Raw genomic sequence first — 10,420 nt, forward strand, 5'->3', positions numbered from 1 at the left:
CTCGTTCCACATCCTTTATTGTATTGCGCACGTCGCATTGCGTCTTTGTATCTAGAATTAATTTCTAGAATAAATACATCCTCCCCACCATGGGTTTCCCAGCTCTACCTCAATAGCGAACACACGAGCGCGGTAGCGTCAGCGGCATTTGTGCAGCGTCGTTAAGGCCAAGCAATCTACCACGCTGTTCGCTGCTGTCTCTTTGGGTCGGACCAGACCAGTGGTCATAGGCACCGCACGCTACCACGCTTACACGACACATCCTGTCGTATAAACGCACGGGAATCTTGGTCGTGTCAGAGGACCACCGGGGTAGGAATGAGACCCTAATGATACATGACGTTGAAGTTGGGATAGTGTTGGTAAACGACGGAGCGGTTCAACGCACGACGAGGGATCGAACCCTGGCCACCGCAAGATCTGTGACGGCTAGCGGGTCGCGAGAAGCTCGACTTGCGGATGCCAAGTCTCTCTAGTATGATGCTACATATACTGCCAAGCGCCTCTGTTGGCTGTGGATGGAACTACGGGACATGCGACGCCACTTCAACATGTTGCGACGCCGCATTTGAATGTGTCACAGACACTCCGGCTGTTGCCCGCTGCCGCCCCAAGCTGCCTCCGATCGACTTGGTCCTCCACGATCTGCGCGCATGGAAGCAGTGTGGCGGCGGCGAGTTTGACGGAGACCAGAGCTGCGACGACGGCTGGAGCTGCTACGCGTGGAACCAATGGTTTTCCGAGTGCGTACCAACCGCGTCGCTCGCGCCATGGAATGCAACGACGACGGAATCACCGCCCGCTCCACCAACCATCACGGCCATCCAGAGACCCAGCATCCAGCCGCCAAAGCCAAGCCAGGTATGGTCGGGCCCTTCCGCGACACCTGGCGTCGTCCCGACAAGTGTGCCACCCACGTCTGTTTCGCCGCCACGACCGTCGTCACCACCGCCAACGGTTGCCCCGACGGTGCCGCCACGACCAACCACCCGACGGCAACCGACAGCTCCACCGACACCAAAGCCTTTGGCAACGCCTCGCCCAACGTCACCGCCGCCAACGGTTGCTCCGTCGGTAGCACCGCGACCAACCACCCGACGCCAGCCGACGGCAACACCGTCGCCGACGGCCCCATTACGGCGATCGACCGTGTTTTCAGACTATGCAATCTTTACGGCTGCCGGGGCGGCCCTCACCGAGTACTATGCCAACATCTACGCCTCGCCCTTTGCCTTCGTGGCCAACACGAAATGGACCTACACAGTCGACACGGGGGCGCTCGCCGTCGGGAGCAATGGCCAGTGCCTCGCCGCCCAGCGCGCGTCGGACGGACGCTATCTTGTGCAAACGCTCGCGTGCGACGCGGAGCATAGCAACCAAGCATGGCGCATTGACTTTCGAACGTATCGCATCGTCCATCGGAACATGTTGGGTCTCTGCTTGGACTGCGCCGGCGCGGGTGTGACGCTCTCACCGTGCAACACGGGCACGACGACGCAGTGGGTTCGTCTCGCGGCGCCCAGTGAGTTCTATGACCGCACCGACTTTGCGAACCAAGACGTCGCATCGATGCGAGCGAGTGCCGCCATCGACTGTGTCGGCAAGTGCGGTGCGATGGACACGTGTGCGGCCGTCGTGTGGACAAGTACACCCACCGGTGGGATGTGCTGGCTCAAGTCAGGCCGTCGGTCGCCCATCGCAAACAACGGGGCAACCGCAGTGGCATTGACACCGCCGTCGCTGGCCGTGTGCCAACGACTGACGCTCGATGTCGGCGTCGACTATGTCGGGTACGACGTCGGCTCTGTCAAGGCGGACGCACCGTCCGACTGTTGCGCGCCGTGCACTGCCATGGCCAACTGCAACGCATTCAGCTGGGCGGACCGCACATGCTACCTCAAGAACGCGCGCATGGTAACGACGGCCAATGCGGCGGTGACGTCCGCTCGTGTCCGCAAGTGCTCGGCGCTGCAAGACAACGTCGATTGGATCGGGTTTGATATCGGGTCGGCGGCGGCGGTGGCGGCTGAGGTAGACATTCTTCGTGTCGACGCGCTGGAACGACTGTCTTGTACTAGGATTGTTGCAGCCTGTGTCGAAACAACTGGAGCTGCCAAGCCTATGTGTGGAGCAACGTCAACGGCGGCACGTGCTGGTTCAAGTCGGCGCGCGGCGCAGCCCAGACAAAGCTCGGTGTCCGCTCGTCGCTCGTGCTCTTTTGAATGCATCGAGCTCTTTCCACATCGTACAAATCGTCATCGTAAGCTCAGTCCAAGTATCTTTCTGTAGTCCCTTTTGTTCGCTACTGCTCCATTCACACAAGACGATTTGCGATGGCCGATTCAACAGGCCAGCGTCTTATTAGCGGCAGTCGACCCAGTCGCGCCACGGCAGTCGCTTGACGAGCGACGTGGCGATGAGCGTCGCCTTGTCGCCGTCGACTCGGTCGGCGTTGACCTTGTGCTCGGGCGCCGGGTGCCAGAAAACGTCCTTCGTCGCCTCGACGCGGTACTTGTTGAGCGCAATCCGCGTCGCGTGAAAGTGCAGCCAGAGGTAGTTGAGTGGATCCGTGAGCGCCACAATGTTGATGAGTCGGTGCCGGTCCTCCGTGTCCTGCGATCCAGATCGAGAATACGACATGATGGACTAGACGCACCTGAAAGGCGCCTGTCGGAAGGAGGACGTCAGTGTCCCAGCTGACGCTCAAGAAGGTCGCGTCCCAGAGAACACCGGCGGTGGCTGGGATCGCAGTCGACTTTGCGAAATAGAGCAGCGGCATTGTAGACACGTGCGGGCCGCGCCGAAAGCCGTCGCAGAAGCGCGGCCCCAGCCACTAGTCCATCGTCCTCACAACGTTACTACGACGATACTGTCGAGCGTACGTAAAAGAAGCAGCCGCCGCTGGCGAGGCCCAGCACGACGAGGATCGCCATGCCTTCGGCATAGAGGCCCCCCATCTTGGTGTTCCAGGCTGTAAAGACGTTGGGGTAGATGAGTGCGACAGCCGACGATGGCTCCATCTACACCACTTGGACGCCAACGATCCAGAAGACCAGAGAGGAGGGTACCGGCCACGAAGCGACGAGCGCGCTGGCAGGCGGTGGGTCCTTGACGATGAAGAAGAACGACGCGATCGAGACGAGGCCGTACACGTGGCCTTTGATACCCCACCACTCTACGCCTCGTCGATTAGACGGAAGCTCTCGAAGGTGCTCAGGAGGGACCGGTCGGCGTGTTCCACGTTGCGCCAATGCGGAAGAAGAAGGCGATGCGCACAAGGAGCGCCATGAGCCACGTATTGCGCAGGTGGATGGCCGCCACTTCGGCCCAGTCCGAGACCGACGCGTTCCTACATACATGGAAGCCGTAAAGACAATGTGTTCACATTTAAAATCGGAGAACCGAAGATCGATCCACGTGATCGAGTGAAACATGGTCGCGTCGATCATGAGCGCGAGCGTGTAGCAGAGCAGCGGGATCCAGCTGCCGTAGACAACGACTTGGGGTGGGATGCGCGAGAGCATCGAGAGGCCGTCCGTGACGCGGCCCCACCGACTGCTGGCGCGCGATGCGGCGACGGAGCCGAGCACGAGGCACAGAAAGCGCAGCACGTTGTAGCTCTGGCCCGTCACCCGCAAGAGCCGCACCGTCGAGAACCACTCTTCGACGTCCGTGACGGCAATCTCCCTACCTCTGACATGAAAAGTGCACTGCAACTGTTGGCGTAGTACCCTTCGTAGCGGTAGTCGTGGATACGCGTCGTGCGGCAGACCCCACTGCTGTCGCAGCGTCTCGTGCGCGTGAGCACGACCACGTCGTACGTGCTGCGCGAGAGGAGGACGCCGCTGCCGCTGTACGTGATCGGGTCCGACTCGGACTCGATCGTCATGACATCGACGAGATCGCCCTACGCAGCTGGTGTTGAGAGGTTGTGGATATACCAAGCACAAGGTGGACGGGCTGGCTCAAGGCGATCGCGTTGGCGTGGACCGCACTCCAGAGGTTCTCGGCGTCGCAGCGGTCGTCGGGCGGCGTCTGCTGAATCCACGCGCAGTACGCCCACGTCTTTTCACAAAAGAGCGGGCGGTCGTTGGCGTCACCGCAAATGTCCAAGGCCGAGACGTTGGACGGTGCGCGGAACGCAGCGACCCACGTCCTATCCCAGATTTTGTCCATATACAAAAAGGACAATGGTAGCGGTGTACGTGCGAGAGACGTTGCTGTCGGTCATGCTGCCGAGGAGCCCATTCCCCTCAAAGTAGGCGTTGGCGTTGGCGCGCGCGGCCACCTGCACGTGCGTTCGCTGGCTCCATGGACTCGCGCCAAAGGTTCCGAGCGCCGTCATCAGGACCTCCAAGTAGTTGAACACATCCGAGACCGAGGTCGGGGGTGGCGGCGGGGACGATAACAAGCCCGCGACCGCCTGGAGACCAAGCGACGACGGCTTGCTCGTATAGTGCGAGACGTCGGCCGGCACGATGTCGCTGCTGGAATCGGTTGAGAGCGACGCGACGACGTAGTTGAACGGACCCTTGTCGCTAAAGATGTGGGGCTCGATCATGGCGCGGTGCGTAAACTCAATGCCAAAGCCGGAGCGGAAGACGTCCGAGACAAAGAGCGCGTACGTGGCGAGCGCGAGGAGCCCGCGGTAGTACGAGAGGAGCGTCATGACGACGGTTCAAGATCCACTTTGCACTATCTACCAAGAGCGTCCGGCGGAAACGGCCACTCGGTCTCCTCAAGTCGTGCTTTGTCTGCAGCTAGCTGAGTTATCCTTTCACAAGCCTTTCATTTGACACCACTGCTTGTCCTCACTACACACGACTCGAAGCGCGTAGTCGTTGCGAAGTCCTAGGTCCGGGTCATGAAGCGTAGCGTCGTCGTCGCCGTGGCCTTTGTCGCCTCATGAACGCTGATGATCCTACGCCAGCTCGAGAACAGTGTGTTTGTAATAACGTCTGGCGAGTCCGGAACGATCGCGTCTTCCGCGCCGACCTACCGCTGCCAAGTCCATGGACGATTGCCGTCAAGGCGGCACGTGTCGCTCAACTGCACTTGCACCACAGCCTCGTACAAGAGCCCGCGCAGCCTGCACTTCGTCGTCTTCTCCAGCTCCTCGCCCAACATGAGTGGCCGCGACGTCACCTCGTTCCGCGGATAGCGCTCCTGCCTCCGCCTGCCTAAATCAAGTCCCTCAACCGAGTGCACACAACGAAGAAAGCCCGACAATTTTATTTAGCATAGTTTTATCTATTGTAATAGAGACCCACTTCAACAACAGTGTGTTTGTAATCACATGCGAGGCAGACAAAGCGTCGCATCTAGCACGCGAGGCGTCGTCACTAGTAAGTGAATCGATCCTTTGCAATGTTAAGTGTGACTTGAACGCTGCTGGAGAGAGCTACCGAATGCCAAGCTCGGCCACGTCTTAATCGTGTCTTGCAGCCTTGACCGGCATACGACGAGCAGGAGCTCATATGTACCCAGGACGATCATCATCCACCCGACACATCAATGGACACCTAGGTGCTCTTGTGGACTCTGCGCGACGTCGACGTCCATAAGAATGTACATTGTCGGTCGCCTCACCAAGCAGCAGCCAAGAGCCAAGCAGCATCTCATAGGACACGTCTTCTTCGGCACGCTTCGATGGACATCGTCGGAGATGCCACATACCGCAGACTTCAAGTAGCAAAGCTGCCCACATTGGCTAGTCGCACCACCCTTTAGCTGCTCCACACTGGTATCCAGGAGCCTCCGTCGCGTTTGGCTGCTTGACGTCCATGCAACCACACTCAGTAGGCGCTTCTTCTTCGATCAAGTCCATGGGCGTCAAGGTCGTAGGAAGCACGTACGACTCGTACGGCTGTGGATGCCCGTTGTGACAGCTGGTGGGTCTGACCCACTTGACGATGGATCGCGGGAAAATTCTTGCCACTTGGAATCCAAGAAATAAAATAAACAATAAAAATACAAAAAAGATCGCGACTGGCGACCGTCCATGGATCGGGCTTGGATGGCTCATTCTGCAACTTGCTCTAGTACTCCGATCCCATCATGAGCGTCAAGGCGAACCCCGGCGACAAGGTCGTCCTGGCCTACAGCGGCGGCCTCGACACGTCCATCATCCTCAAGTGGCTCGTCAACAAGGGCTTCCAGGTCGTCTGCTACTGCGCCAACGTCGGCCAGTTTGGCGAAAACTTTGAAAAGGTCCAGGCCAAGGCCATGGCGCTTGGCGCCGCCAAGGTCTACATCGAGGACCTCCGCAAGGAGTTTGTCGTCGACTACCTCTGGCCCGCGGTCCAGGCCAACGCCATCTACGAGTCGCGCTACCTCCTCGGCACATCGCTCGCGCGCCCGGTCATTGCCAAGAAGATGGTCGAGATCGCCGAGAAGGAAGGCTGCAAGTACGTGGCGCACGGCGCGACGGGCAAGGGCAACGACCAAGTGCGCTTTGAGCTCTGCGCGCAGGCGCTCAACGCGAGCCTCAAGACGATCGCGCCGTGGCGCGACCCCGAGTTCATCGAGGCCTTCAAGGGCCGCCAGGACCTTCTCGCGTACGCCAAGGCGCACAACATTCCGGTCGACGCGACGCCCAAGGCGCCGTACTCGGTCGACGAAAACTTGTACCACACGTCGTACGAGTCGGGCATGCTCGAGGACCCGATGACGGGTCCGCTCCCCGAGATGTTCAAGATGACGGTCGACCCCAAGGTGGCGCCGGACGCGGCCGAGAAGATCCGCATCACGTTCGAGAACGGCGTGCCGGTCAAGGTGGCCAACCTCACGACGCCGTCGTCGCCCGTGCTCACGGACCCGCTCGAGCTCTTTCTCGAGCTCAACCGTCTCGGCGGCAAGCACGGCGTCGGCCGCATCGACATTGTCGAGAACCGGTTCGTCGGCATCAAGAGCCGCGGCGTGTACGAGACGCCGGGCGGCACCATCCTCCGCGACGCGCACCTGGACCTCGAGGGTCTCTGCATGGACCGCGAGGTCATGAAGCTCCGCGATGCGCTCAGCGTCAAGTTTGCCGAGTTTTGCTACAACGGCTTTTGGTTTGCGCCCGAGATGGACTTTGTGCGGCACGCGATTGCGTTTTCGCAAAAGGCGATCGCGGGCCACGTCGACGTCGAGCTCTACAAGGGCAACGTCACGATCACGGGCCGCTACTCGGACGTCGCGCTCTACTCGGCCGACCTCGCCAGCATGGACATGGAAGGCGGCGGCGCCAACATCGAGTACAACCCGAGCGACGCGCAAGGCTTCATTCGCATCAACGCGACGCGGCTCAAGGCGTACAACTGCATCCAGAAAAAGTCGGCGTAAGCGATCAACACTGTGTCTATTGCGTGTGTCGACTTGCGTGCGTGTGTGGTGGGGTTCTTGGACGCGTCGGTCGATACGGAAGTGGAGTGTTACGGGGCTCTCTGGTCTCTCTCTGATAGCTTCTCTGATGGCATCGATGTCTGACCTCAGAGCGTGCCACGTCATACAGCTGTTCGAACAAATGGCCAAGAACTGACAAGTTGTTGGCCATTGTAGTGTCGTTACGTTGTCGGACAACGAAACAACACTGCGATGTCCCGTGTCGCGCCTGGCGCTGGTGTCATTCGGGCTGCCAACGCGCCTTTGGTTCACGACAGCAGCAGCAAGCAAAATGGACGGGCCGGCGCAGCGGCGGGGCTCACCTACGTGGTGGTTTTGCTGGCGTGTGGCGTCTGGTACCTCGCGCTCTTGGCGCCAATGACCTGTGGTGGGCGGCTTTTGACGTTCAGGTTCACCAAGCCTACCTCGTCGACGTCGCGAATGCACTGCTGGCAACGGCACGATGCGCGTCGTTGGATCTCCGGTTCACAAAGTTTATGGAGGCGATGCGTCGACGAACGTCTGGCCATCGTACGCCCGCCATGTGCTCCTGAACGAGCTCACGTCGATCGAGTACGCCGTGCGTCAGCTGAGCGCGAGCTGGTCCATGCGCATGGCGGTGCAGCACTGCTGGGTTGACTTTAATCAAACGTTCCAAGTCGCCCAATCGACAAAGCGGCAAGAGCGCTGCGCGATGCACTTTCGTTCGGACGGCGGCGTGTACATGGAGTCCATTCAGCGCAACGTGATTTGGACCGAGTTTTCGGATTTCTGGGGCGGCGCAAACGGGCCTTTCCCGATAGCGATCCAGCTGCCGCTGCAAGAGTCGGCGCGCGGCCGCGACTCCTTGAAAGCATCGCCGTCGCCCGCGAGCACACGAGCGTGGACGACGCAATCGCCGGTTTGACCTCGACCGCTTCCACGTGCGGTGGCAAAACCACGGCCACCCCGGCGTCGTTGTGACTCCAGTGGCAAAACTACAAGCGCGTTGGCGTCTACAATGCTATCACCGACACCTACGGTGTCTCGTATCTGCTGACGCTCCAGGCGCCGAGTGGCGTCTACCGCTTGAGCTCGCAAACGTCGTTCAAAATATGTACTGGTCGCTCGCCAACGACTTGTTCGCGGTGGCGTCCAACCATTCGCTTGTCGGTGGTTGCAGTCTGCTTCGGTCCAGCGCCGTCTTTGCATTTGCCAACACGACGCCAGCTGCCATGTTCCAGCAGCACGGGACACTCGCGTCGCCGCTCTCGGCCCGGCTTGGAGCTCGTCACGCACTACCTTGGGCCGTTTGGCTCGATCGATATGGTCTACGTTCCTGTGCCACTGCGCGTGCGACAAATTTTCGGATCGTCGAACGCACGCGCGTTTCGTTGGCGGATAACCTCGCCGCCCAAGCCGCCTACCACCGCATCGCGCCTCTCGACGCCTCGTTCCCCGTACCAACGGCGTGGCGCAACGACAACCTGTTCACGCTCGATGGGTTGCCGCTCTGTCCCAAGATCGATGTACCGCGTCTCGCAAGGGCTCTTTGGCCTGCCATCGTCGACGTCGATATGTCTTGCGGCCAAGGGCGTCGCAGGTTCCATCACGCCGACGCGGCAGCAGCTGGTCGTTGCGGCGCTCGTGGCAGGCCTTCCGTCTTCGTCCATTGACGCGGAAGCGGTCTGCCAAGGCGATGTCCACTTTGTATACCTCGATCCAGTGACTTCGTTCGTTCACACGTACTACTTGCCGCCGTCTCTGGACGCGACCGAGGTGGCGCCCTAGCAGATCGAGTTTTCGCCTCCACCAAAATCAACCTCACTGACGACCTCTCGGTGCGCCGGACGCTCGTGCTCAGCGCGACCGACCGGGACTTTGCCTTCATTGCGTGGATGGAATACCTCTACGACTGGGTATGGGGCCGACGGGATGTCGTCACGTTCATCGGAGACGTTGGTCGCATGACTCCTAACCTCCTAATCCTAACCCTAACACCCTCCTAACGCCACTCTCGCAACCGACGGACGAGTCGCTGGCCACGGCCAACGTCGCCCAGTACCTCCACGCCGGCATTGTGTACGTCACCTGCGTCGCCACTGCGGTTGCGACGGTCACGTTTCTGGCCATTGTGCGCAGTCGATTTCCGTTTGAAGGACTCCATATGCTCGAGCTCGGCCGCGTCGGAGCCATCACGTGGGTCGCTGCTTTTGCTCCGATCGATGACGTCGCTCTGCGTCCTCTCGACGACGCCACTCGCGCTGCGCTTCTCGGGCGTCAACTTCTCCGACGTGGCACGCGACACTACTCGCTGCCAACGACGTCACGTGGCTTGTCGCCGTCGTCTCGCTCGCCTTCACGCAAGCGTACACGCCCAACGGCCTCCTCGGCTCGGCGCTCCTCTTCTTTCTGCAGCCCGTTCGCGCAACACTCGACATGGACCTGCGCTGCGACATCGTCGACTTGGACTTGAACGTGGCTTGCTCAACGGGAACCATCACCATCGGTCGACCGCTTCGTCCTCTTGATCGGTCTTGTGCTTGCCGGCAACGGGCTCTGCTCCCTTGTCACGAGACAACACCGACGGCCCGTGTGGCGTCGCTTGGCCAGCGCGCGCTCTCTCTTTGCTCAGCCTACTCAACACGACGGCGTCTACTACCTAGACCCAGCATCTTCGGCGCTCAATGGCATCCTCGTTTGGCACACGAGCGACAGGGTTCTTGCCCTCGACGTCAAGCTCTGGTGCACCTTTGCCATACCAGCACCACGCCGCAGTCGACTTGGTGGGCTCGCCGTCGCGTGGCCTCTCCTTGCGTGACGAGTCACATCGACCGGTGTCATGACCTATCATGGCTTGGATAGCGCCAAGTTGCTGACTTACTCACAACACTTGCCATCAACGCACGGTGACGTGGCACGCTCTGAGGTCAGACATCGATGCCATCAGAGAAGACGGACGAAGACTCAAATTCTGCCACGAGCGCCGCAACGACCAGCTGCTGCCGCGTCGGCGTGATGGAACCTGCGACGCCCTTGGCCGCAAGACATATCGACGTCGACGATGGCAGGCCAA

General features: G+C 60.3%; 4 protein-coding genes across 4 annotated transcripts; 3 read left to right on the forward strand and 1 right to left on the reverse strand.

Moving 5' to 3' along the window:
- Nucleotides 1–768: 768 nt before the first annotated feature.
- Nucleotides 769–2,293, forward strand: SPRG_02590 (hypothetical protein; the record flags this gene model as incomplete). Its single annotated transcript, XM_012341159.1, has 3 exons — nt 769–1,151; nt 1,201–2,031; nt 2,079–2,293. Coding segments are annotated over 3 exons (1,358 nt in total), but the record flags the coding sequence as incomplete, so codon positions are not given.
- On the reverse strand, nt 2,190–4,669 carry SPRG_02591 (hypothetical protein; the record flags this gene model as incomplete). Its single annotated transcript, XM_012341160.1, has 9 exons — nt 2,190–2,613; nt 2,657–2,833; nt 2,883–3,020; nt 3,069–3,175; nt 3,225–3,349; nt 3,403–3,687; nt 3,732–3,907; nt 3,958–4,156; nt 4,206–4,669. The coding sequence occupies 9 exons, from the start codon at nt 4,667–4,669 to the stop codon at nt 2,362–2,364; spliced, it is 1,923 nt and encodes a 640-aa protein (XP_012196550.1). The 3' UTR covers nt 2,190–2,361.
- Nucleotides 4,670–6,025: 1,356 nt separating this feature from the next.
- Nucleotides 6,026–7,352, forward strand: SPRG_02592 (argininosuccinate synthase). The gene has a single exon (XM_012341161.1). It carries the CDS (start codon nt 6,058–6,060, stop codon nt 7,324–7,326), a length of 1,269 nt encoding a protein of 422 aa, XP_012196551.1. The 5' UTR covers nt 6,026–6,057; the 3' UTR covers nt 7,327–7,352.
- A 476-nt stretch (nt 7,353–7,828) lies between these two features.
- Nucleotides 7,829–9,135, forward strand: SPRG_02593 (hypothetical protein; the record flags this gene model as incomplete). The annotated part of the gene is made up of 4 exons (XM_012341162.1): nt 7,829–8,266; nt 8,335–8,447; nt 8,528–8,873; nt 8,938–9,135. The coding sequence occupies 4 exons, from the start codon at nt 7,829–7,831 to the stop codon at nt 9,133–9,135; spliced, it is 1,095 nt and encodes a 364-aa protein (XP_012196552.1).
- Nucleotides 9,136–10,420: the final 1,285 nt, after the last annotated feature.

This window comes from Saprolegnia parasitica (genome assembly GCF_000151545.1).
Source record: "Saprolegnia parasitica CBS 223.65 unplaced genomic scaffold supercont2.6, whole genome shotgun sequence".
NCBI lineage: Eukaryota > Oomycota > Saprolegniomycetes > Saprolegniales > Saprolegniaceae > Saprolegnia > Saprolegnia parasitica.

Bases quoted from the DNA above. Each gene is read 5' to 3' on its own strand.
- SPRG_02592 (XM_012341161.1), top strand. From the start codon at position 6,058: ATGAGCGTCAAGGCGAACCCCGGCGACAAGGTCGTCCTGGCCTACAGC.